This window comes from Protomyctophum bolini (assembly GCF_963924005.1).
Source record: "Protomyctophum bolini genome assembly, chromosome: 15".
Classification (NCBI taxonomy): domain Eukaryota; kingdom Metazoa; phylum Chordata; class Actinopteri; order Myctophiformes; family Myctophidae; genus Protomyctophum; species Protomyctophum bolini.
The window spans coordinates 10,248,363-10,270,515 of record NC_137876.1 but is presented as its reverse complement, the minus strand read 5'-3'; the positions used below and the strand labels follow the sequence as shown (position 1 = coordinate 10,270,515).

At 43.1% G+C, this 22,153-nt stretch overlaps 1 protein-coding gene across 1 annotated transcript; it reads left to right on the top strand.

Moving 5' to 3' along the window:
• Positions 1-1,070: 1,070 nt before the first annotated feature.
• On the top strand, positions 1,071-21,730 carry pgfb (placental growth factor b). Its single transcript, XM_080784920.1, has 7 exons — positions 1,071-1,619; positions 15,306-15,342; positions 18,033-18,229; positions 18,568-18,647; positions 18,751-18,780; positions 18,878-18,940; positions 19,887-21,730. Exons 1-7 carry the CDS (start codon positions 1,554-1,556, stop codon positions 19,906-19,908), a joined length of 495 nt encoding a protein of 164 aa, XP_080641046.1. The 5' UTR covers positions 1,071-1,553; the 3' UTR covers positions 19,909-21,730.
• Positions 21,731-22,153: the final 423 nt, after the last annotated feature.

Below are 22,153 nucleotides of genomic sequence, written 5' to 3'. Positions count from 1 at the left end.
TCTGACCACTGCAGTGTTTGTGGCCCACCCATCTGACCACTGCAGTGTTTGTGGCCCACCCATCTGACCACTTCGGCTGCCGTGTTAAGTGGTAAGAAAGATGAGTGGCCGTGTGCATTTTTAGAGCATGTTTATTTTACTGACCAATGAATCGAATGTGTTGCGGCATGGACCGATGGAAATTAAAGTTCCTATTTATTGAATGAAGATATTTTTTTTAATATTAAAGTAATATTATCATTAACATCTTTACCATCTTTACCAGCACACTTATATCCTCAGGTTGAGAATCACTTGTGTGTGTGTGTGTGTGTGTGTGTGTGGAGGGGGGGGGGGGGGGGGACACTCCGGGATGTTTACAAACACCATACCAACCATCCTAAGTGTGGTCTGTACAATAGCAGATGGTACTAGAATCATTCAGCACTGTTGGAGGAATGTGGAGGAGCCAGTGAGAAATCCTTGCATTCCAGGTCTACAGCAAACATAGGAGTTCCATACAGAAGATTAAACTCTACGTGTCAACAATGATGGAATCTCATCCCTTTCTCTCTCTGCAAGCTTAGCTAAATACTGCAGTTGCTCTCCCCTAAAGAGGAAAATCCCCATGTATCCTGGAGCCCGAAAGTCATCCAAAGCGATGGGGTGTAAGTGTTTACCTTGCTCAAATGGCTCTTACAGAACATCCCGAGTACTCACGTGGAGAAGTTTCTCAGCAAGCTTGAGAAACTCCGACCTGCAGGGTGCTTGTTCTGTCTCTCTTCATAGTAGGCCTATACACACAAGGCATTGGAACTAGTGTTAAATAATGAATTTCTGATAAACTATTACATTATTTATGCTGTATCTTACAAAGTGCCAAATGTTCCAGAATCACATTTAAGAAAATATCATCACTGACTGCACACAGTGTCAACTCTTCCCTTGAGGACAGAGAATGAGATTGACACTAGAAGAGAGGGAGGAAGAGAGAGGGGGAGGAGATTTAAATGGCCAGCATTGAAGGGGTAGTCACACACTAGTCAGGCAATTAGTGGCAAGTATGTCATTCTACCGACCAAAGGCTCAGAGCAGGACCGAAATGTAAAGGTGGTTACAAAACAGCAACTTCAAATGCGCCCTTGAGAAGATGACCAGTTCAAACGTATGGACATATGCTCATTGTTTTAGTCTCATTTGTTTCACGCGATTGAATTTGTTTTTTTAATATGTTTTTATTTTTTTATTGTGAAATTCACTGGATTTAAACATTTTTAAACGGAAAAAACTTTTTTTCATCAACATACAGTCCACATTTTTCGCCCCGGGGCCTTATTCATTAGTTAACACACACACACACACACACACACACACACACACACACACACACACACACACATCAGGTTACAGTGAGCGACAGGCTACGTGACTGTGACTGCATGTGGGACGGTTGATAGTTGGAGCGGCTTTGGAAGTTCATTGTCATCATCTTCCTACGAATATTCGGACTTCAGTGGATTTCGTGTGCGCTGCAGGCACTCGTCCTCATCACCTCTATTTGCAGACTTCCCGAAATGAAACTGTGCTTTTTCATCCCGATTGCGGTGACGCTTCACCTTCAACAGCCCACACCTGCTCAGGTAGGAAGTGTATAAATGCTATGCTCAAGTCAAAACTGAACTCGTGTTTTGTTGCAGAAAAAAAAACGTCCGTAGCCTATAGTTCTTGTTTAAAAACGTGCTTCATAAATCGATGTTTTAGTAAGTTACAAATGGTCCTTTCAACTATAGTTTAATCATGTTAGTTTAAGACAAATGCGATTATGTGCCGCAGACTATCGGTTACAATAACAGCCCAAATTGGCATAATACCATGGTCTCATGTAGCCTACTGTACTGTCGCAACTTATTCATAGCAAAATTCAAAACGGGTGAGTCAGCTGAAGTTCCCCAGGGCAGCTTTGATGCGACGGTCGAGTAATAGCCCATTGTGTCTTTATGAGTTGATCCCTCTTTGAATGTGTGCCATACTGAAAGCAGTGCATTCACTGGTGGAAGTGGAACGTGACAAACTGCATCACCCTCTCCCTGGCAGAGATGATGCAAGCAGACTAGCTTTTACTTTTATGGAAGCTTACTAAGCTTGTAATTACAGACAGACAGATCATACTTTTAAGAGACGGTTTCACAGAAATGGATTGTCATCGTCCACAGAAATAAGCTTGTGCAAAGAACATTAAATGCAGTTTGTTCAGGAATTATTTTCTGGTTATATGCGAATATAAATTATGTTACACGTTCTGTCGAATTTATTTTGCACCACATGAGAATTAACTTATTGAACAAGCTTCTAGTCTAGTAGCCTAGATTTATAGCAGCTGTCAAATAGGCTGGCCTATAACCTACTGACAAGAATGTTTTAAAGTTTGGGATGTGCATATACTGTAGACAAATTGCTGCTGTAGCCTATTGTCTTAACTCTTTTGCCTATATCCTTTTATCTACATTTTCAATGTGCTGCTGCTGTGTGTGTGTGTGTGTGTGTGTGTGTGTGTGTGTGTGTGTGTGAGAGAGTGTGTGTGTGCGCGCATGCACATTTGTGCGCGTGAGTACATACGTCAGTGAGTTGAGTGAGTGAAACTATTGAAACTTAATTTCAGGCTAGTCATATATCACTGTCAGGCAGGAGGGGAGGTTTAACACAAAGCTGGTCTGTTCTCTGTGTGATGGCAGTGCCCATCTTTATTCTTACTTTGAAAATGTGCCAACAAGGAATAGGTCTGAGCTCAAACTGTGAGTGAGTAGTAGTACTCATTCAAAGGCTTGTGCCATCCTGCAGAAACATTTGTAGTGGACGTGCCGCCGGATATTGGCACACGTGCAAAGAGCCACTCCAGCACTATTCAATTCATGCAGCCTAATTTATGCTCCAGCTCCATCGTATGTTGGTATCGGGCACCCAAAATCGCAGACCTACAAGCGCACAAGTAGATCGACTATTTTCGGTGCGCGACACCCTATAACAAAGTATAAATCATGAAGGCTTGGCTCCAATTTCCTCCCATTGAAGGTGGCTTAATGCCAGCGTCTGTGGTGTGCCTACTTCTCATGTTTAATGCAGGCCAGGCTCTACCAGGTCCATTCACTACAACTATCACACAGTTCATAGCTTGACCCAAGCCAGTTTACTGGACTGAATGGCACTGCTTCAGTTTTACCGTCACCTCTGTATTTTTTATGTAGTAGTCTGTAGTGTAACCTATGGAATTGCAAAGGGGAATCTGTCGTGGCCAAGAGAATTATACTGTATAGGTCTGGGTTTCAAGATGTTTTTTATGGACAAAAAGTAGATAGGCCTACAGGTACATGATTACCCTATAGTTGCACTGTAAAAAGGCTGTCACTCCCGGCCTGCACTCTATCCTTTATAACTCTATGGGCTGCGGGCAGTTCAGAAAAGCGTCCACCAGTAACATCATCGTTTAGCCAACAGCAGCGATTATAAGCCAGGTTTCACCTGGCAAAAAAGAAAAACAAGATACGTGGATTACAGACGTAGGCTACATACTGTATGTACAGAGATTCTGTGCATTCATTGGATTTGAACCCGGGTCTTCCACAAAGGAAACCAAACATCTCCCATGCACTAACTCAAAAGGGAATCCCCAACCCCAATATTGGGCTTCTGGGGAGAAGGCAGAGCTACTCCACTACACATGCAGTCAACAGGCTTTAAAATTGACTATAGTTTTCTAATTGTAGATTGGGGTCAGTGGGAGCTGCTGGGGAATCAGTGGGAAAGGTGAAGGCTCCCACATCTCCACTAATCCTCATAATCAGCTCATAGCCTGCTTAGTCAAAACAAGAGTGGAGTCAAGCCAGTGCTTATAACATGTGTTGCTAAAGGGCCACTGCTACTCCAGGATTAATAGCACACATGTGTAACATCTTATCTCATATCTCTATCCATCAAACACCATAGTTGATTTGTGTGTGTGTGTGTGTGTGTGTGTGTGTGTGTGTGTTACCTTTCTTCTGCAGCCATTTGCATCACATTCTGAGAGCAACAGAGAGACCACAACCAAGTTTCAATGTACAAGTTAGGCATTTAGCAGTCACTCTTATCCAGTGTGACTATTATTCAGCAATCATTTTCTGAATTCGACCATAGGGAAGCTGGATGCTTTACAGTATCTCAGTTTTTTTCTGTTGAATGCCATCCCTATTCCCATTTCTCACTTCTCAGATGTTTTTGGCATGAACAATACAATCCCATGGTTCCCTTTTCTCCTTTATGAGAATCCCTATCAAATAGTAGCAAATACACCTGAACGGAAGAATATTTTGCTCCTGAACAAAATACATTTTATATTCAAAGAAGCAATGCTCACTACAGTACAGGACTGTTTTTTTTAAATCTCTGCAATAGGGTTCTAAGAATGGTAATGTACGTACAGTATGTCCATCAGTCTGTCCGTCCATGAGTCCTTCCGTCCATCAGCTCACAACATATTGCGATGCGTACGTTATACAGCACTGAGCTGGAACATAGACAATTTTTCCCATTTCCTGAAAAGTATTTTTTTTTTTTTGTGATCAAGTTTTTATTTTATTTTTTTGTTAAAAGAAAAAAAGGGGGTTTCCCCCACCCTCCCACCCCACAGGTTGAACAGTGAAACGGATACAAATTTACAATACATCAAAAAGAATCATAATAGTAATAATAATAATAATAATAAATAAAGCGGGACAGGTACTTTACCATTGGAAAAATAAAATTAAAAAGGAAATAACAGTCAGAGATGTTGGCATGATTTAAGTTTTTCTAATGCTGTGGATAAAATGTCAAGTGTGTTTTCTTGTGCCCCATTGGATCGAGCTAAAGAGAGTTCCAGAGAGATCATGTCCATTAATGAGAGGATCCATTGTGAGACCTCAAGTTTATGGGGAGGTTTCCATCTTAGGACGAGCAGTTTTTTTTGCAGCTGTCAGCCCTAAGAGCAGGAGTCTTCTACGTGGCATTGTCAATGTCAACCCAATCGCTAAATCATCATTCAACAGGAAAATATTAGGCAAGAGGGGAATTCTAGTCCCCATTACCTCAGATAGTACTTCTGAAACTCTAGACCAAAAACGATTGACATCTGGACACTCCCACATCATGTGCATGTACGTCCCCAGTTTGTTATTGTTGCATAGGCTGAAAAGTAACAATTTAATGATGACGTCGCTTTATCGTCAGTGTCACAGCGGGAGCTGTTGACTTTGTCAAACTTGCAACGTGCAGTTATTCACGTCTGCCGAGGCCTAGACTGATGAACAGAGGGAGGGATTGACCTCAATACAACTTCACAGACAGATTTGAGCCATAGCTTTGGACAATTATTTTACAGTAGTTTACAAAGTCAACTTGCATGTTGCATGTTTGGGCATAAGGTTTTTTTTTATCAGGCAAAATGAACCATCCTTTATGCGACCCTGGTCATGAGAGAATGAGAATGTGTTTTATTTATGTGCACTTTATAGGTGTGTGTGTACAGTATGGATATTGTCTCCACATGGTTTCACTACAATAGAAAAGTTCAGGGCAGTGGTTCTTTAAAAGGATAATTATCTAGAGAAAAGGGTTCTTTCTTCAGGGGTAGTTGGGATTACAGTTGTTAATGTGGGTAAAGGTAAAAATGTATTGTAGTGTTTGTAGTCAAACACTCATCATTGCAGTAGCATAGGCTTATTATATGACCATTCATATAATGTTCAGAGTAGTTAAATTGACCAGTATGGCCTGGGTGACTTTGTTAAAACACATTTGATAATTCCCATAATGGCTGCACAATGGCTGGGCTGGCATGTTTTCACACAAAATGCCACCATGCGTCACATCTTTATGTATTCGTTTTTGCTTCGTTGTTTTAGTTGCTTGAGTGCTCAGTTCATACCTTCTACAAATCTGATACTGTCCAGTATTAGCTCTTTAATGTGTTGTAGATATGTTGTATAAGTGTTAGCACAGTCTTGAGGAACATGCCACAGCCGCTGCTTGTACCTGTATGAGTGACTGATTCTTGAGTGCTTTGTTAAGAGTGCCAAGTACAGCGGTAGCACTGGCAGCCACAAAATGCTTTCTGTGGACACAGCCCCTGTTTGCCAAGGTGTTTCTGAAGCGTCTCCACCTGTAGCAACGCATCTCGATGTGATCGCCCCCTAACTCCCTCCCCACACTGCAGAGGAATCCTAGCCCGACTACCATTTTGTTTGCGGCTGCGTTTCTTCTTTGATCCTGATAAAATCCAACTTTATTGCTATCTCTGCCAATAAATATCACATCATGTGACATTATAAATATAAATATATAAATATCGCATTCATCCTTTCCCACGTTATCCATCCTTAATTGGGTACAGTGTACCGGTAATTAAGAATACCTGGATTCTGTGTTATCCCCGTGTCCCCTAGGGTAGGTACCCTCTCAAAAACATGCAGTAATCTCTATACTGCCTCCCCCTGATAGAGGGGAAAGGAACTGGTTGGAATAACGTGTTCTTTCCACATACTCCCCCCTGTCAGGTGATAAGAAGCGGCCTGCTCACTCCTCATGCATTGAAGGACGCATGATCTCATGTTGGGGCTCTCCCCAGGTTGGCAAAGGGAGAGTAGCGCCCAGGATTACATTTTAGGCAATTGGCACCAGGTGAAAAATGGATTACAAAATCGTGGGGGTAAAACTATTTAGAAATGAGGAAAATAAAAATAAATAAATAAATAGGTTCGGGCCGACATCTAGAGTGAATAATTGTGACGCATTTTATTAATGTGGGTGCACAGTCCCTTGATGTGCCGACATGATGGGAGCTCCTTACAGGCTAAGCTGCACAGACACACACAGCTCAACTTTCGCAAGTGTCAAGGTATTTTATTTCCCTGACTTACATTTAAGCAGGAGTCAGCAGCACTGTAATGGTGGCTGCATCGCAAGTGAATTTGGAATTTTTTTTCTTCTTCTGATAACCACCTATACAAGGCCCTCAACAACCAGGCTCCCCGCTATGTCTCTGACCTCCTCAAACGCCACGCGCCCTCCCGCTCCCTCAGGTCTGGTGATGCCAACCTCCTGGACATCACCAAAACAGACCTGATCGTGACAGGACTTTCTCAGCTGCAGCCCCCTTCTTTTGGAACTCACTCCCACCTCACATCAAAGCTGCCCCCACCCTTGTCTGGTCAAAGCCTCCCTCAAAATTCCACCTTCTCAGACTTGCATTCCCCACCTAATTCTAATCCCCCTTTCTGCCTTTAAATTTCAATGTTTCCCGTTGCTTATAGTTTTTAGCCTTTTATCTACCGTAGTTATTCTTTTAATAAAGTTGTTTATTTTACTGTGTCCGCCAGGCCGAAGGCGTGGCCGAAAACTATGTTTTGCCCTGTGTGTGTGTGTGTGTGTGTGTGTGTGTGTGTGTGTGTGTGTGTCCGATCAAAGTGAAACATTCCCTGTTGTCCCAGGTGTTGGCCAACAGGGCACTGCATCCATGGAGCAGTGCCCTATTGGCCAGGTGTAGCTCGTCTTGACCCTTTTTTCCCTTTCTTCATGGGCTTTCAATTATATAATGTAATCCTGGGCACTACACTTCCTCTGCCAACCTGGGGGGGGAAGTGGACTGACCTCATGCTTCCTTCTATGCATGAGGAGTCCAAGCTGCTTCTTTTCACCCGACAGGGGGGGAATTTTCCCGGTCGGACCATGGAAGGAACACGTTATTCCGACCAGTTCCATTCCCCTCCATCAGGCGCCCCGGCTGGCCAGGGGGAGGTAGTTTAGAGACCAGTATTACTGCATGTTTTTTGTGAGGGTACCTACCCTAGGGGACACGGGGAGAACATGCAAACTCCACACAGAAAGGCCCTTTCGCCAACCCCACCTCGGGTATGGGCACTGATGACATGGAGGAGGGAACACGCCCACAGCGTCCCCAGTGGGAATCGAACCCAGGACCTTCTAGGCGACAGCACTACAGATTATGCCACCGTTCCCTCTACCGTCGATATTTTCGCCACTGGCTATGCCCAGGGCACCCGTCTCTGGATTCGTCAATAGTAATGTGATCAAGACGGATTTGTCCGGATTTTCATATTCTATCATAATTGGCTAAGATTGGCTTCCAAAGTTTGCAGGAGTGGTCTGTTTTGAACTAAATGCCTCAAATCATGAACGCAGCGTGGGATTGCTGTGAAACGTTGCTACTTGTACTGTACCTGTATGAGTAATGACAAATACATTCTCTTGGTTCTAGATGTGCAATACATATCATGTGCAACCTAGACTTATTTTCAAGAAATATTTCCAGTCTCATATGACTCCTAATGTAGGGTGGAAGCACCTGGGTTCCCCTTTGGAACAATGGTGGCCCTATAGTCACCCTGTCACCAAGGCTGTTCCATTTTTGCCATCCACCAGTTATGTTGCTCACATTCCTTCACACTGTATTTTCTCCCCTTTTGGTCAGTCGTATTATTAGCTCTTCCTGTGCTGGGCCCAGAGGTGTTAAAGGACTATCCTGGTGTGTGTGCTCTGTGCTGTGCACGTGTGCATTTCTGTGTTTTAAAATGACAACAAAAGAACTACAATGAGTGGTTTTACTGTGCTTACATCCTGTTCAAATGCTAAAAGCTTGCTGCTCCAGTCACCAGTGCCTGTAGTCTCCTGTCCACTAACTAATGTCCCACACTAACAAAACCACTGGAATATCTCTGGCTGCTGTCTTCCACTGCTACCTACGCTGGCTTCATATTCTCATTGCTTCACGTCAGGATACATGACACATCTTGCCATACAGACAATAAAGATGGATAGTTAGTCTGCAGTTCCAGGGAACCAAAACTCAATTGTTGGCAATGTTCACATGAATCTGTTGTTCCTCATTATGTGGACAAATTAATTAAACGAGTGAAGACTAATGAGATAATTCAACTATTCTGTGTGTCTTTGATGTTTTGACTACCAGAGTGTAAGGGCTTTTTGTTTTCATAGGGTTAGGGGCTAATGGACTTTATCATAACATTTCAGAGTTGATCTACCATGTTCCTCTCATCCCTGTGGGCTGAAAAATAAGGGAGAGCGTAGCCATCGTTCAAATGAGATCACCCAGACTCAGCTCTTCTATCTGTGTGTGAGGAGATGATTCTATACAGGTGCTTCCTTTACATCAACCCTAGCAGCAAAACAAAGCTGTCCTGGCTAAACCCAGAGGCCAGACCCAGCAGGAGGATTGGAGCTTTGGATGGCTGCTGTTTATGTACAAAAGTCAAGGACATGCTAGCAAAGCAAAGATACCCAGGCCATAAATTTATAGATGGTCAAATCCTGAAATATTCTCTCTCTCTCTCTCTCTCTCTCTCTCTCTCTGCATCCCTATGAGAGGAAGCTGGCAGTAGTTTGCAGTAGCAAACGAATGTGCTTCTCATTTGTTTATAACGTACATTAGATGGTTCATTAAAGGATCATCACACACCTGTCTCCATCCCTGACAACCTTCTCCTGTTCAGATACAACTTGAATAATCAATGCCGGTCTGCATGTGAGCCCGTGCAACAGCAGTGACCTGATAGGCCATTTTGTGCTGTGTGGCGGTACTTCTCTTTAGTGGTAATGTCCTGGCCCAGGGGAGAGGTGCAATCGCAATCAGGAAATATGGATTTCTCCTTCCTCCTATGGGGGGCGGAGCAGCGGTGCTCGGGGCAGCCGTCTACTCAGCAGGCTTTAATCTCCCATCTGGATGTAATTTACTGTGGTTTACACAAGGAGTACAACGTTTACTGTAATAGGGACCACAATTACCGCCGCTCAGCCTTATCAGAAGACCTGTGTCGTGTGCGCTTGTGTGTGTGTGTGTGTGTGTGTGTGTGTGTGTGTGTGTGTATGTATGTATTTGAGCATGGTGGTGCACACATGTTTAGTGCGTGTTCGTACATCGGTGCATACATTAATGGACCTGTATTGAGGAAATGACCTTTATCTTAAACAGCATGACATTTACTTTTTGTCTGTCACTTGATTGTTGTTCCCCCATAAAGTGGCAGGATTTAGGATTTCTATTCATGAGGTTTGTTTAACCAGTCTGTAGTACAGTTAAAAGAGTCTCATTTTAAAATGAAACATCCACCATTGTGAACCCTTTGAATCATACAGTGACAAAGTGCTTACTTGCCACTGAGTGTTCTTAAATGTCCTAAACCAGTAATGTTTTAGAGGCTGTAATTGAGGCCCCCTCGATAGATTCAGTTTTTGAAAGTGAAATAAGTAGAGGTGTAAGTGTAACGATACATTTAAACAGCGATACCATACGTATCATGATACATGGTTGACGAAACGATAACTATTTCGCCAAAATAATTGATTATTTGCATTGCAAAACGATATGATACAAAGTCAATTTCGATATACTTAGATTATTGAAATTAAAATAAATGTTTTGACGCAGTTACTATTATCACACCCCTACTTTAAGTCCTATATAGCCGTAGGCCTGTAGAACTTTAATGGCATTGCTGTCATTTGAAGGCTCATATTGCCTTCACAACATACACAGGCAAAACCCAGTTTTCCATTGGACAGGTTGATGACAGATACAGGGATGTCCAGAGTCATTGAAGACCTTGGGAATTATTGGTCACATTTGTTGTGCTGGAAGTCTGGAACATAAAGGGACTGGTTGGCGTGTGTGTGTTTCTGTGTGTGCGCGTGCTTGCGTGCATGTGCAACTGTGCACATATCATGAAAGCAGCAGGACATTCCACTTCTATCATAGTTGGGCATGGTTGTCACGCACTGGAAATAGCAGATTTACAAACTCACAACGCATCGCTTGTAGAATGAGTATAATAATTATATCAGGCATAACTTGTTGCGGCACTAGTGACACATGTGTTATGGAGTAGGCTCAGTAGTTGTGGTTGTCTTCACCCTCCCCAGGCCAACAGTATGTGCCTGCTAAACGTGAACCCAGATTGCTATAGTTATGTGTCTTCTGCTAGCCCAGATACAGATGGTGTCTTATCTATTCAGGCCATAACCAGGCCTTTCTTGTATTTAAATCAAAGGGCTTAATTGAATAATGCACTCCCCGTCATCTCACAGACTTCATATAAACAGAGTAAATTGTCACTATAAACTGTGGTGGTTTAGTAGGCTACCTACCATTTCAGATTATTAAAAGTCCAGTTCACCCTCAATACAATACATACAACAACAAGTCATTTTTATGTTTGTACACTCATGTAGAAATAGAGGAATGGAAGCGCTGCAGGGATCTGTTAGTAGTGGCTCTTAGATAGGTGCTCTTTGGTGATACAGCTAAAACCATATAGACAAAAGGTGTTCTTCCTCCAAGTGGTACTGCTTGTCAAAAATGTGAATTGCAGACTTGAAAAGAAAAGAATCCAAGGCACTCCGTCTTCAGTGAAAAATTAAATAGTTTATTTGAAGGATGAGCAAGGCAAATAAATGGACCAACGCGTTTCGACCACAAAGGTCTTCGTCAGGGTCTATACACTCATGTACTCTCAACATCCACCCCTTCATCCTTCTCCAGCTAATGCGAAACACAGAGGTTAAGTATGACATAGCGCAGCTGTCTGGGAGAGGAACACTGCAACCTCTAGTATAACAGCAGGAGTTTAGCTCATAGCAGGTCCTCTTCTCTGAGTCAGAAAACGGGGGGCTATGCTGTCAAACTTTCATTAGAGGCACCACAAATATGAGGGGCGCTAGCATGTATATGAGGGGCGCTAGCATGTATGTATGTACTCTATGGCTCTGCCATAACTGATGTTGCAGATGTTTGAAAATACCCTTACACTCCCCCTTGATTAACAACTCATATTCCAAGACACTGTTTCCCCTGTTATCACTGAGTGATATGTATAATTTATACTTTGCCAACAAGAAAAAAAAAGGTGAATCAAGCAGTGTGCATGTATTTTTATTTATTTAAGTTTGGGCCACAGGGAGACGCCAAATTTGTCTTGCTGGTCTCAAACTGAAAAGGTTGGGGAACACTGCCTATCAGATGCTAGACAAAACTCGCTTCCACGAGAGCAGGATTAGGGAATGGGAGTTTGGCCACAATGTGCTCAGGGAGCATGAACCTTGTTACTCCTCCGGCATGTTAATTAGCCAATGAGAATGGCTTTTCTAGAGCAGTCCACTGGCTCAGCACCAAACCATTGACAGACCATTCCAGTGCTCATTTGTGCTCCCTCAGAGTTATTATTATTAGTTGGTAATTGATACAAAATTAGTATATATATTTTTTGGCCTGGGCCGGCCAAGCGGTGCAGGCACCTAGGCTGGTAATCCAGCCTGACAGCGTGTCGCGGGTTCGAGTCCCGAACCGACGACATTTGCTGCGTGTCTTCCCCCCATCTCTCTCCCCCCTTCCTGTCAAACTACTGTAATCTGTCAATAAAGGCAAAAAGAAGAAAAAACTACTCCTTAAAAGCAGTAATTGTTGTCGAATTTCTAATGTTGATCTAAGACAAAAATCCCATTTGGACAGAGGATATTCTAGGGGGTATTATGTTCATGGGGACGGGGTTCCATACCTCTTGTCAACCAGCAGTGGTCCCACAGTATTATGACCACAGGGTCTGAATTTCTATATACTGTAGAAGCAGGTAGATCAAAACAACCACCACTACAGTTGTGTTATAGTTAGTATACTGAGTGATTATTAATAGGCCTATACTCTACCATAAAGATTGGTCAAATTTTGATTTTATTTACCTAAAGTCCAGCATGCAGCATGCAGAGAGACAATCTACATCACAGCTACAAAATCTACTCACAGCTCAAGTTTAATGTATTTTTCATTTGAAAAGGGTCATTCTTTCCTCTTCGGATCTGAATGTGTTCATTACTTTCTCATGCACTCACATTTGCCCAGCGAGTAAGGAGCAGCTACGTGAGAATGCTCATGAAGTCTGCAGTCTATAATCTGCCAACTATTTGGGGGTAGATTACTCATCTGCTCTTGACCAGAGGAGATGCCAAGAGGCTGCCTTTGTGGTGTGCCCAGGCTTAACCCTCAACCTGTGTCAGAAAATCCACACAAGGCTCTCCCCATGTTGCCACAAGACCAAAAGGCATCCCGTACCACTGCCAAAAAAGCCCTTGTGATGTGGATTCTGGCTAAAGCTAAAAAGAAATGATATGCCAATTAACACTAGAAAAGGATTTATATTATGATTCTGGCATTGCTGGCGATGCTAAAAAGAGGAATTAATGCTAGATAGATCTGAATCAGAATAATTTTTACTGTCACATCACAGTTTTACAAGTAAACAAGTGGGTGAAATTCATTTTGTGCATAGTTCCCATCGTGTTATTTTTCCAAGAAAACCGTCACCGTCAGGGAATGTTCCTTTTAATGAATGAAGGGTACTCCACTGCCGGCGTTGCGTTGCGTTGCGCTGCGCTGCGTTCGGTGACGACATCAAACCTAAAAATTTTTGCCGCTGTCACACTGCCCTCCAGATGGTCCAGTCTGGAGGGCAGTGTGACATCTGAGTGTGTATGAAGGTTTCATTGAGAGACCAAGAGACCGAGTCCGACTAATGGGCTGCTGGCTCTGTGTCGTTATCCCCTCCTTTCTAGACATTTTGTCAAAATCCTGACTGCCTTGTTTTGAAACACAACAGCTCATTATCGTAATTTTCTTTGTTTATTGGTAGGGACAGTGACTCCCACAATGCAGCTTTACTTGTGGTGTTATTGAATCCTGTGGTGTAATATGGTATTGTGCAATAGATACAAGTCGTGGCGGTGTTATAATAGCACTGGTGTCACTGTAACAGCACATTTTGTCCAGATTAGATATGCTGGCAGCCTTCCATTCAGTAGGAAAAGGGGAGATTCCTTTTGCACAATTCCTGTAATGCAGGGAGGATTGTGTCCAAGTAATAGATCTGACATGAGAGTTCCACTGTATAGCACAGACCTGCCTACTGACAGATACAGGAAACCCATTGCTGTGTGTGTGTGTGTGTGTGTGTTTGTGTGTGTGTGTGTGTGTGTGTGTGTGTGTGTGTGTGTGTGTGTGTGTGTGTGTGTGCGCGCGCGTGTCATGCACATCATCATCATGAAAGCAGGATATTCCACTTCCAATCATATTGTTGGTCTCATTATGAAATCACACACTGGCCTTCAAGCAAAGCTTGGATCCTTAACAGAAAGATGACACATTTCAGAAATGAGAAGATTTGTATCAGAAGCAGCAATAAGTTTATTGTGTCCTGAATTTCCCCTGCATCAGTGTTTGCCATTATGTAAAAACTTTTGGACCAATCCAACAATGTGCATGTGTGCAGACATCGTATCAGTACGGCTATCACCAGGTATCTGCCTGTGAAATTCAACGCCGGTGGAGTCGACAGCATGTGGAAGCAGGTTGTTCTCTGCTTCTCCAGCCTCCTTCGTGGGGGGGGGGGGGAGATTTTTATCAAATAGAGATTTCCCTTCCTGAGATGGAGTCACTCGGTGGTTTGCTGTTTTCCCAGACGAATGAAAAACGCACTCTGTTTATCATGGGATGATGGGAAAAAATCAAGACAGGGGTAAATCACCAATGGGAAAATAAATAGAGAGCTAAATCTTACACCACAGGAAACAGGTTTTGAACCTAAACAGTTGGGCAAATAGAGGAATGTGATATATAAGAGACAGGATCTGGTCCTTGTCAAAAAGGCTTTTCCACAGCAGGTTTAAAAAAGAGAAGAAGCAATTCTCACCTCTCTTGCAGTGTCAAGCAGTAGTTCCAACATTCAACCACTAGAGGACACTTCTGCATAACTCTGATTTCTGAAATTGTTACTATGATAATAATTACATTAAATAATATAAGATGTACAGTAAGATACACCTTTATTGATTTGATACAGAGTAGAGAGATAAGAATGAGCTCAAATAGAAAGTAAAATTCATAAACACTGACACTAGACTTCTGCACTAAGTTAATGGGGTCTTCATTATGACATTCTGCACCACTGTAATTCCTAGGGGAAATGTATGTGGCAGTAATGAAGGTTTGGGCATTCTTCTCCCCAATGCTATTTATTTTGGCTACATCATCTACAGGTTCTCACTTCACTCCCAGCGTGGTGACCTGTCTCTGTGTTTTCGGAAAGGTGCCATATAAAAAAATGTGATGATCTCACAAGATGGCATCATTTTTGTTGAACCCAATGTTTTACGCTATCCATATGAACCGTAATGTAAAGTCACAGAAGGCATGATCGATATTTTGTAATCAAAGCCTTTCTTTAATTTCGTTTCAGAGCATTTACCCATCAAGTATAAACAGCACATCTGAAGGTAAGAGTCTGTCTGTCTGTCTGTCTGTCTGTCTGTCTGTCTGTCTGTCTGTCTGTCTGTCTGTCTGTCTGTCTGTACTGACTGTCAATCAATATATTTGTTCATAGCAATGGTTTTCTTTTTTGGCGAAATTTGGTGCTGATCGTTCCAGCGGTTTATGAGATTAACCACTGACAGACAGACAGACGCAAGCACACGCACGCACGCACACACAGTCACACACACACACACACACACACACACACACACACACACACACACACACACACACACACACACACACACATTTGCGATTCTTTGCTTGCGAAGATCATAGGAGAAGTTCAGAGTTTGAGGTCCAGTTTTATAGTTGGTTGATTAATTAGGTGTGATGTTAGAGGGAAAACAGGGCATGTCAGGCCATAAAGGGACAACGCTGGTCAGGGGATGTTTTCATGGAACAGTCAACTCCATTGTCAATGAATGAGATCAACATGTTACACCTTTGAATCCACAACAGCTAACATTTGTTGCCGTTCTGAGAAAGCGGCAAGGTTGTGATCTAATATTCTTCATATTTTTGTAAATTGAGAAATGTGTGAAAATTGGGTGATTCCCTCTGGGGGCGTGTTCTAGTGGCGCCATCAGTGCCCATTTCTGTGTAGAGTTCGCGTGTAGCTACATATACCCTCACAAAAAAAAATTCAAGTCTCTACAGTGCCGTCCCCTGGCCAGCTGGAGTGCCTGATGGAGGGGACTGGAACTGGTTGGAATAACGTGTTCCTTCCACGCGCACACACACACACACACACACACACACACACACACACACACACACACACACACACACACACACACACATTTTAACAATTTATACATGTCCACACAACGGAAATTGCATTCAAGGACATATAGATAGTTCAGGTGCAGCAAATTCAAGGCATACTGTATGTCCTCAGTCACAATGCAACAAGCATGTCATGTCATCCAGCATTCCATGGGCACAAGGAGTCGTGTAGGATTCCTAAGTTGGAAACCCCCTCCAACGACCAAGCAAGAAACAAAGTTCACAGTCCACTCCTGCATTGCCGCCCGGTTTCATATCGCTCTCCATAGCGTAGCTGATCCCACGGGCCCAAAATCCAGCAGACGGACGCACCGCTAGAAGGTCAGGTCAGACGCCTCTCTTCCCGGTAGCTGTTCACGGGAGGGGCCGCCAGGCTGTCGGTATACTCCATCGGTGAGCAGCACCTTATTGTATGCAAGGCCTGCGATGGTGTTGAAGCACACAGTCCACAAATGTTGGGGATGTATCTTAAATATGCACCCACTGCATAAATGGTGGTAGTTGCAACAGAGCAGTTTAATAACGTCATGTCCAGGACACACACGCGCGCGTGTGCACGCACGCGCTGCACACACACAAAACCCCAAACCCTGTCTGCTTTTATAAACAGCTGTTGTAGTGGTAGGCTCCATTCGGTGACCCCCTCGGGTCACTTCGGTCCCAGAGGTTCCAGCTCAGCTCCAGCCCTGGTCCAGGTTCTGCTCATGGCCATGTTTCCAGCGTTTGTTTTCTCTTCTCTCTGTGTTTGTTCGGCCATAGGCGGCCCTGTTTTTTCCCTGACTGACTATGCAAGTGGGACACTTTCACACATATGCTCCCACAGGAAAGCAAGCATTATACAAACATTTTTCTTCTTCTTCAGAATGAAAACAGGACACACACACAGGCATATTGCAAGAGGTCTCATGTTCGCATTATAATAAGAGCACGCTCTGGCCGTACAGTAGAGCTTGTTATTGATGCCCGACCTCTTGAATTCATGGAAATGTGCTTAAATGTGTTTTACAAGCATATTGTTCATTTACTGTATATGCAGTGTACACTTACAATGTAATTAATATAAATGTGAATAGCTAATTACCATATTCACTGTGATACAAAAGATGCATGCACTCAATGTAGGAATTGTGGCCAATCTATACACCAGTCATGACCACCATTAACTTCCATTATAAAATGTAAGTTAAAAACCATATGTGAAAAAGAATGTATGGATGGAGGTACTTCTTTGGCCTACTGGCAGCATGCACAAGAAATTTGGCGCTGATCGTTCCAGCGGTTTATGAGATTAGCCACGGACAGACAGACAGACAGACAGACAGACACACGCACGCACACACACACACACACACACACACACACACACACACACACACACACACACACACATTTGCGATTCTTTGCTTGCGAAGATCATAGGAGGAGTTCAGAGTTTGAGGTCCTTTTTCTTTGCTTTGAGGCAGGCACATTGATGTCCATATAAGCCGATCCTTGACCGATTTTCTGGCAACTGGTGCACTTGAACTCCTGGCCTGATGTGGCCGATGAACATACTGTAACCTCCCCCCTTGCCTGTAAGCCTGGTGGAGATAATAATAGCAATACTAAATGTGCGACACTCATGACTTAAATAGTACACTAATCTACGCATGGCCAGGTAATAAACTAATATTCCGTGAAAATAGGCGAACATAGCAGATCTACAATATCACAACACGTTGACATGTATATTGTATGTTTTGATACCTGGTGTAGAGGGTGAAAATGAGGGGACCAAGTATAGAATCCTGGCATACCCAGGGTTTGAGTCACAAGGAAATAACGCCAGTTCCCATGGCTCAATCCCTGTCTTTGCATCCCACAGTTCTGATGTTCCAAGAAGTGTGGGGTCGGAGCCTCTGCAGGACCATTGAGAAGCTGGTGGAAGTGGTGCAGGAATACCCTGGAGAAGTGGAGCATATCTACAGTCCGTCGTGTGTGCCCTTGGTGCGTTGTGCAGGCTGCTGTGGAGATGAGAACCTGGAGTGTCATCCCATCCACACCTCAAATGTTACCATGCAGGTAGGCTAATGCAGCACTTCACACTGCTACTTACGTGTTATGTAAAGTACACAATAGCATTTAATTTAACTCTGGAAAACAGACCGGTATGGCTCCATGTTGATTACAGTTGTACACGAGTTATAACTGGATAAATTAACAGTAACACTGAGGATTTTACTGTGTAAGGGTGCAGTCACACCGAATTTTGATTCTGCCTATGAGGGCAGATTCTGCCAATGCTTTTCAATGGGAAAGGAGAGTTTTGTTGCCATTTCCGGATTTCTTGCTTCATTGTGACCTGACCACACCGTAATGGCTTCATTGTAATCTTCAGCCTCTGTTTTTGTGTTTCTCAGCTGTTGAAAATCAAGCCAGCAGAGCAAGGTCAAGAATATGTTGAGATGACATTTGTGGAGCATCAGACATGTGAATGTAGGTAAGAGAAATAAAGACTTCATCCTTGATGGCCTGTGCACACTGATATATTGACATTCAGAAGTATGCATTGCACTCACTCCATTGCGATATTTGATCCTCAGAATCAGGACGCCAATCGTGAAATTTGAACGGTGAGGACATTGCACTGAATTATTTGTATCCGTTTTAAGCTTTTGATTCAAATCACAGAGAATGTAATTTTACCATCTATCTCACTGTTAACTGCAGGCGGAGACAACGAGGAAGAGGAAGAAAGAGAAAGGACAGACAAAGAGGGAAGGAATGTGATGGGTGAGGGCATTTGAGCAAAACAATATATATTCTACCTATCTGACGGTAAACATATTTCTGTAAACACTGGCGTTGCCCTAGTAAATTATTTAATAGTACAGGCAACCTGACCACAATACAGCTAGTCGAATCGACAAGGACGCATGCAACAACCCCCCGCAATTTCTCCGCCCCTCAACTTCTCTGACCGTCCCAAATAACCACTGCCTCTCACTGAAAATGAATTACCAAGGCTTGTGTCCCCGTCTGGAAAGGCAGGGACACTTCGATGTCTCCCTTTTGACTGATACTGTACCTGACTGTCCATTCAAACTCTAGAAAGTTATTAGTGCAGCCGTGCCTGGCAGCTGGCGAAAACTAGAGTTCTCAACAGCACCGAAAATTAAGATCTTACCCCCAATGCCAAAGCACCAGCGCTCGCCCAGCAGTCTGCCGTCACCCAGGTGGATATGTTGATCTGACCCCCCATTCCAAAGCGCCAGCGCTTGCCCAGCAATCTGCTGTCACCCAGGCGGATGTGTGCAGCCATGCACACCCTCAGGCGTCTTACTGGTATTAGTAGTAGGATCAGAATCAGTTTTGTTTATCATAGTTTTCCAGGTGTAAAGCAATGGGTGAACGACAAAAAAAATCGTTTCGTAGTATTCTATGAGAAGAGATATAGAGATGTCAGAGGAAAGAAATAGAAAACAGGTTAATTAGAACAAATAATATTTAGAATGTTAGCGTCATATGCAGCATTTTATTTGAAACATTTGCATATGTAGGTGGAAAGTAGCAGCAGTACTTGTAGTAGAAGTATGTCTAAAAGTTGTTTGTTGGTGCTGATAAGGGTTCTCAGATACAGGTCTCCTAGCTAGTAATAGTTAACTTTCAACAGTTGATTAAACCATCCATTAATTACCACCATTAGACACATAATATTGTTATCCTTTGTGTCTTTCAGGTGTCAGATTCCTCGCAGGTAACTGCAGCAGTCATCCTGCCCACTGTCGCGACTATTTATTTTTTGCCCGGTGACAATACCAAGAGTCTTCTTAGCTCATCTATCAATACTGTGCCTGTCTGCAGCAAGAGACTCAAACTGCTGGGCTGTTTAGCTGACAGGCCCTCCTGCTGACAGGGAGAGCATCTATAATCAAGGTTCAACAGGAAGTGCCTTTTGACTGGTGGGAACATGTGTTAAACACCTGATACAATGGACAACACTGGGAGCCAGTGCAATTGAGGACCAAACAGAGAAAATATCAAAATAATATTGATGTCTTCTCCTTCACACCAGTTATCAACTATTGCCCAAACCCACCCCAACCCCCATCCCTTTGGTATTTAAAACTCTTATGACTTTCTTGTTTAAAGTGTATATTTATTGATGCATCAAAATATTATTTTGGACCAATGACTTGGAGAAAATATGTGAGTCCTTATTCAACCTTCCACTTAGGACTGACAGGATATCTTTTGTCATAATAATTGCATGTGATGAATGTGTTACAGACATAGACCGTAAAAATGAATGGACAACCGCCACACCGATAGAGTCTACAGGCAGTAAATGAAGCCAATTTTGGAGCGATTTCAAATCTGCCATCTTTACGAAGCCACCCCGGAACTGAATGATATTGGGCAGGAGCAGACGTGGGACCAGAGCGGGGGGGTGGGTCTTACTCGAAACCCGCGTGTACAACAATTCACGTCCACCAACAAACTGAACTGCGTCAGGAAAACATCAACTACAACAAACGATACTTTTGGTTTTAAAGACAAAATGATAATATGATAATGTCACGCAGCAGTCTTACCCCCCCCCCCCCTTTCCCTGCATTTATAATGTATAATTATCTACTGTGTTGATATGGCTCGTCCCCCGAGCCCTGGTGGTCCGGGGGGGTAAACCTGAAATTCTGCCCGGGGAGAGACCACCTCAGATGGGGACACAGGGCTTGGTCACTGGGGCAGACCACAGGGCTCAAGTGTGATATTGCAATTGTGCAACAGTTAACCTTAAAAAAAAACACGTCAACTACAATTTCATTGTAACTAAGATATGCGATAAAAAATAAATTCATACCTTTTTTTTTATTTAGCCACTACGAGCCACGGCAAAGCAGAGTTGTGAAGAGCGGAGTGTGAAGCTTGTCAATCAAAATCATCCAAGGTAGCCACGCCCGGCCGCAGCATACCATACTTTATCATCATTTTTTTTAAATGAATCATGGGACCATAATTTACTAAAAAGCATATCATAGTAAAGTTAAGCCAAAAACCCATCCACTTGCATAGAGGATAGTTTTATCTGGGCCCGCACAGCGACACTACAGGCCCATGAGGTCATTCATATGAACTTGCACTTCCTTATTTGCCTCAGGCAATATTTTCAAAGCTGGCTGCTTGGTTACAGAGAGAAGGCAGTTGTTCTGTAATTGTCTGACTTTAGTTTTTTGGCTTTTTGCCTTTATTGATAGATTTACAGTCGTTTGACAGGAAAGGGGGAGAGAGATGGGGAGAAGACACGCAGCAAAGGTCGTCGGGATCGGGACTAGAACCTGTGACACGCTAGGACACTAGGATTACCAGCCTATGTGCCTGGACCAGGCCCTAATTGTCTGACTTTTAAATGAGCTTCCCTACAATTGTTGTTTTTAACAATACAAAGCCCCCTGGGACAGAAGACAGGTAAGATTATCTCCAAGGTCAGAGTTAAACCAACTACTAAGAACTATATTTTTAGAAATGTGGAGGTTTATTGACTGGAGATATGTCCAAAGATGTTTGTGTATAAATAAATAAAGTAAATAAATGGGATCAGTTAATACAGAGATATTGTATGTCAAGCTGTTGTATACAACTTCCTATACATAGACATTTCTATTTGCTCCGTACGTGTGTGCATGCATAGAGAAAGGTGTACATTTCAACACTGTCTGGGACAGTTTAAAAAAAAACATTGGCTTTGACTTAATTTGGCCAAACATGGTAGCTAGCTACTCTATATGTTGTCCTTTGAAGACAGCATCTATTCCTGTTTTCAAATTACAGCATGTGGTATATTTTCATACCATACAGGAGAGAAAATGTGGGACGGCAGACAGCAGATCAGAGATGTTCCTGGTGTTTATTTCAGAGTACACAGCAGCATACAGCATCACAGCATAGGCTCACGCTGGCCTTGACCAGCCACAAGGTAGTGACTCACTGACCCAGTTACATTGA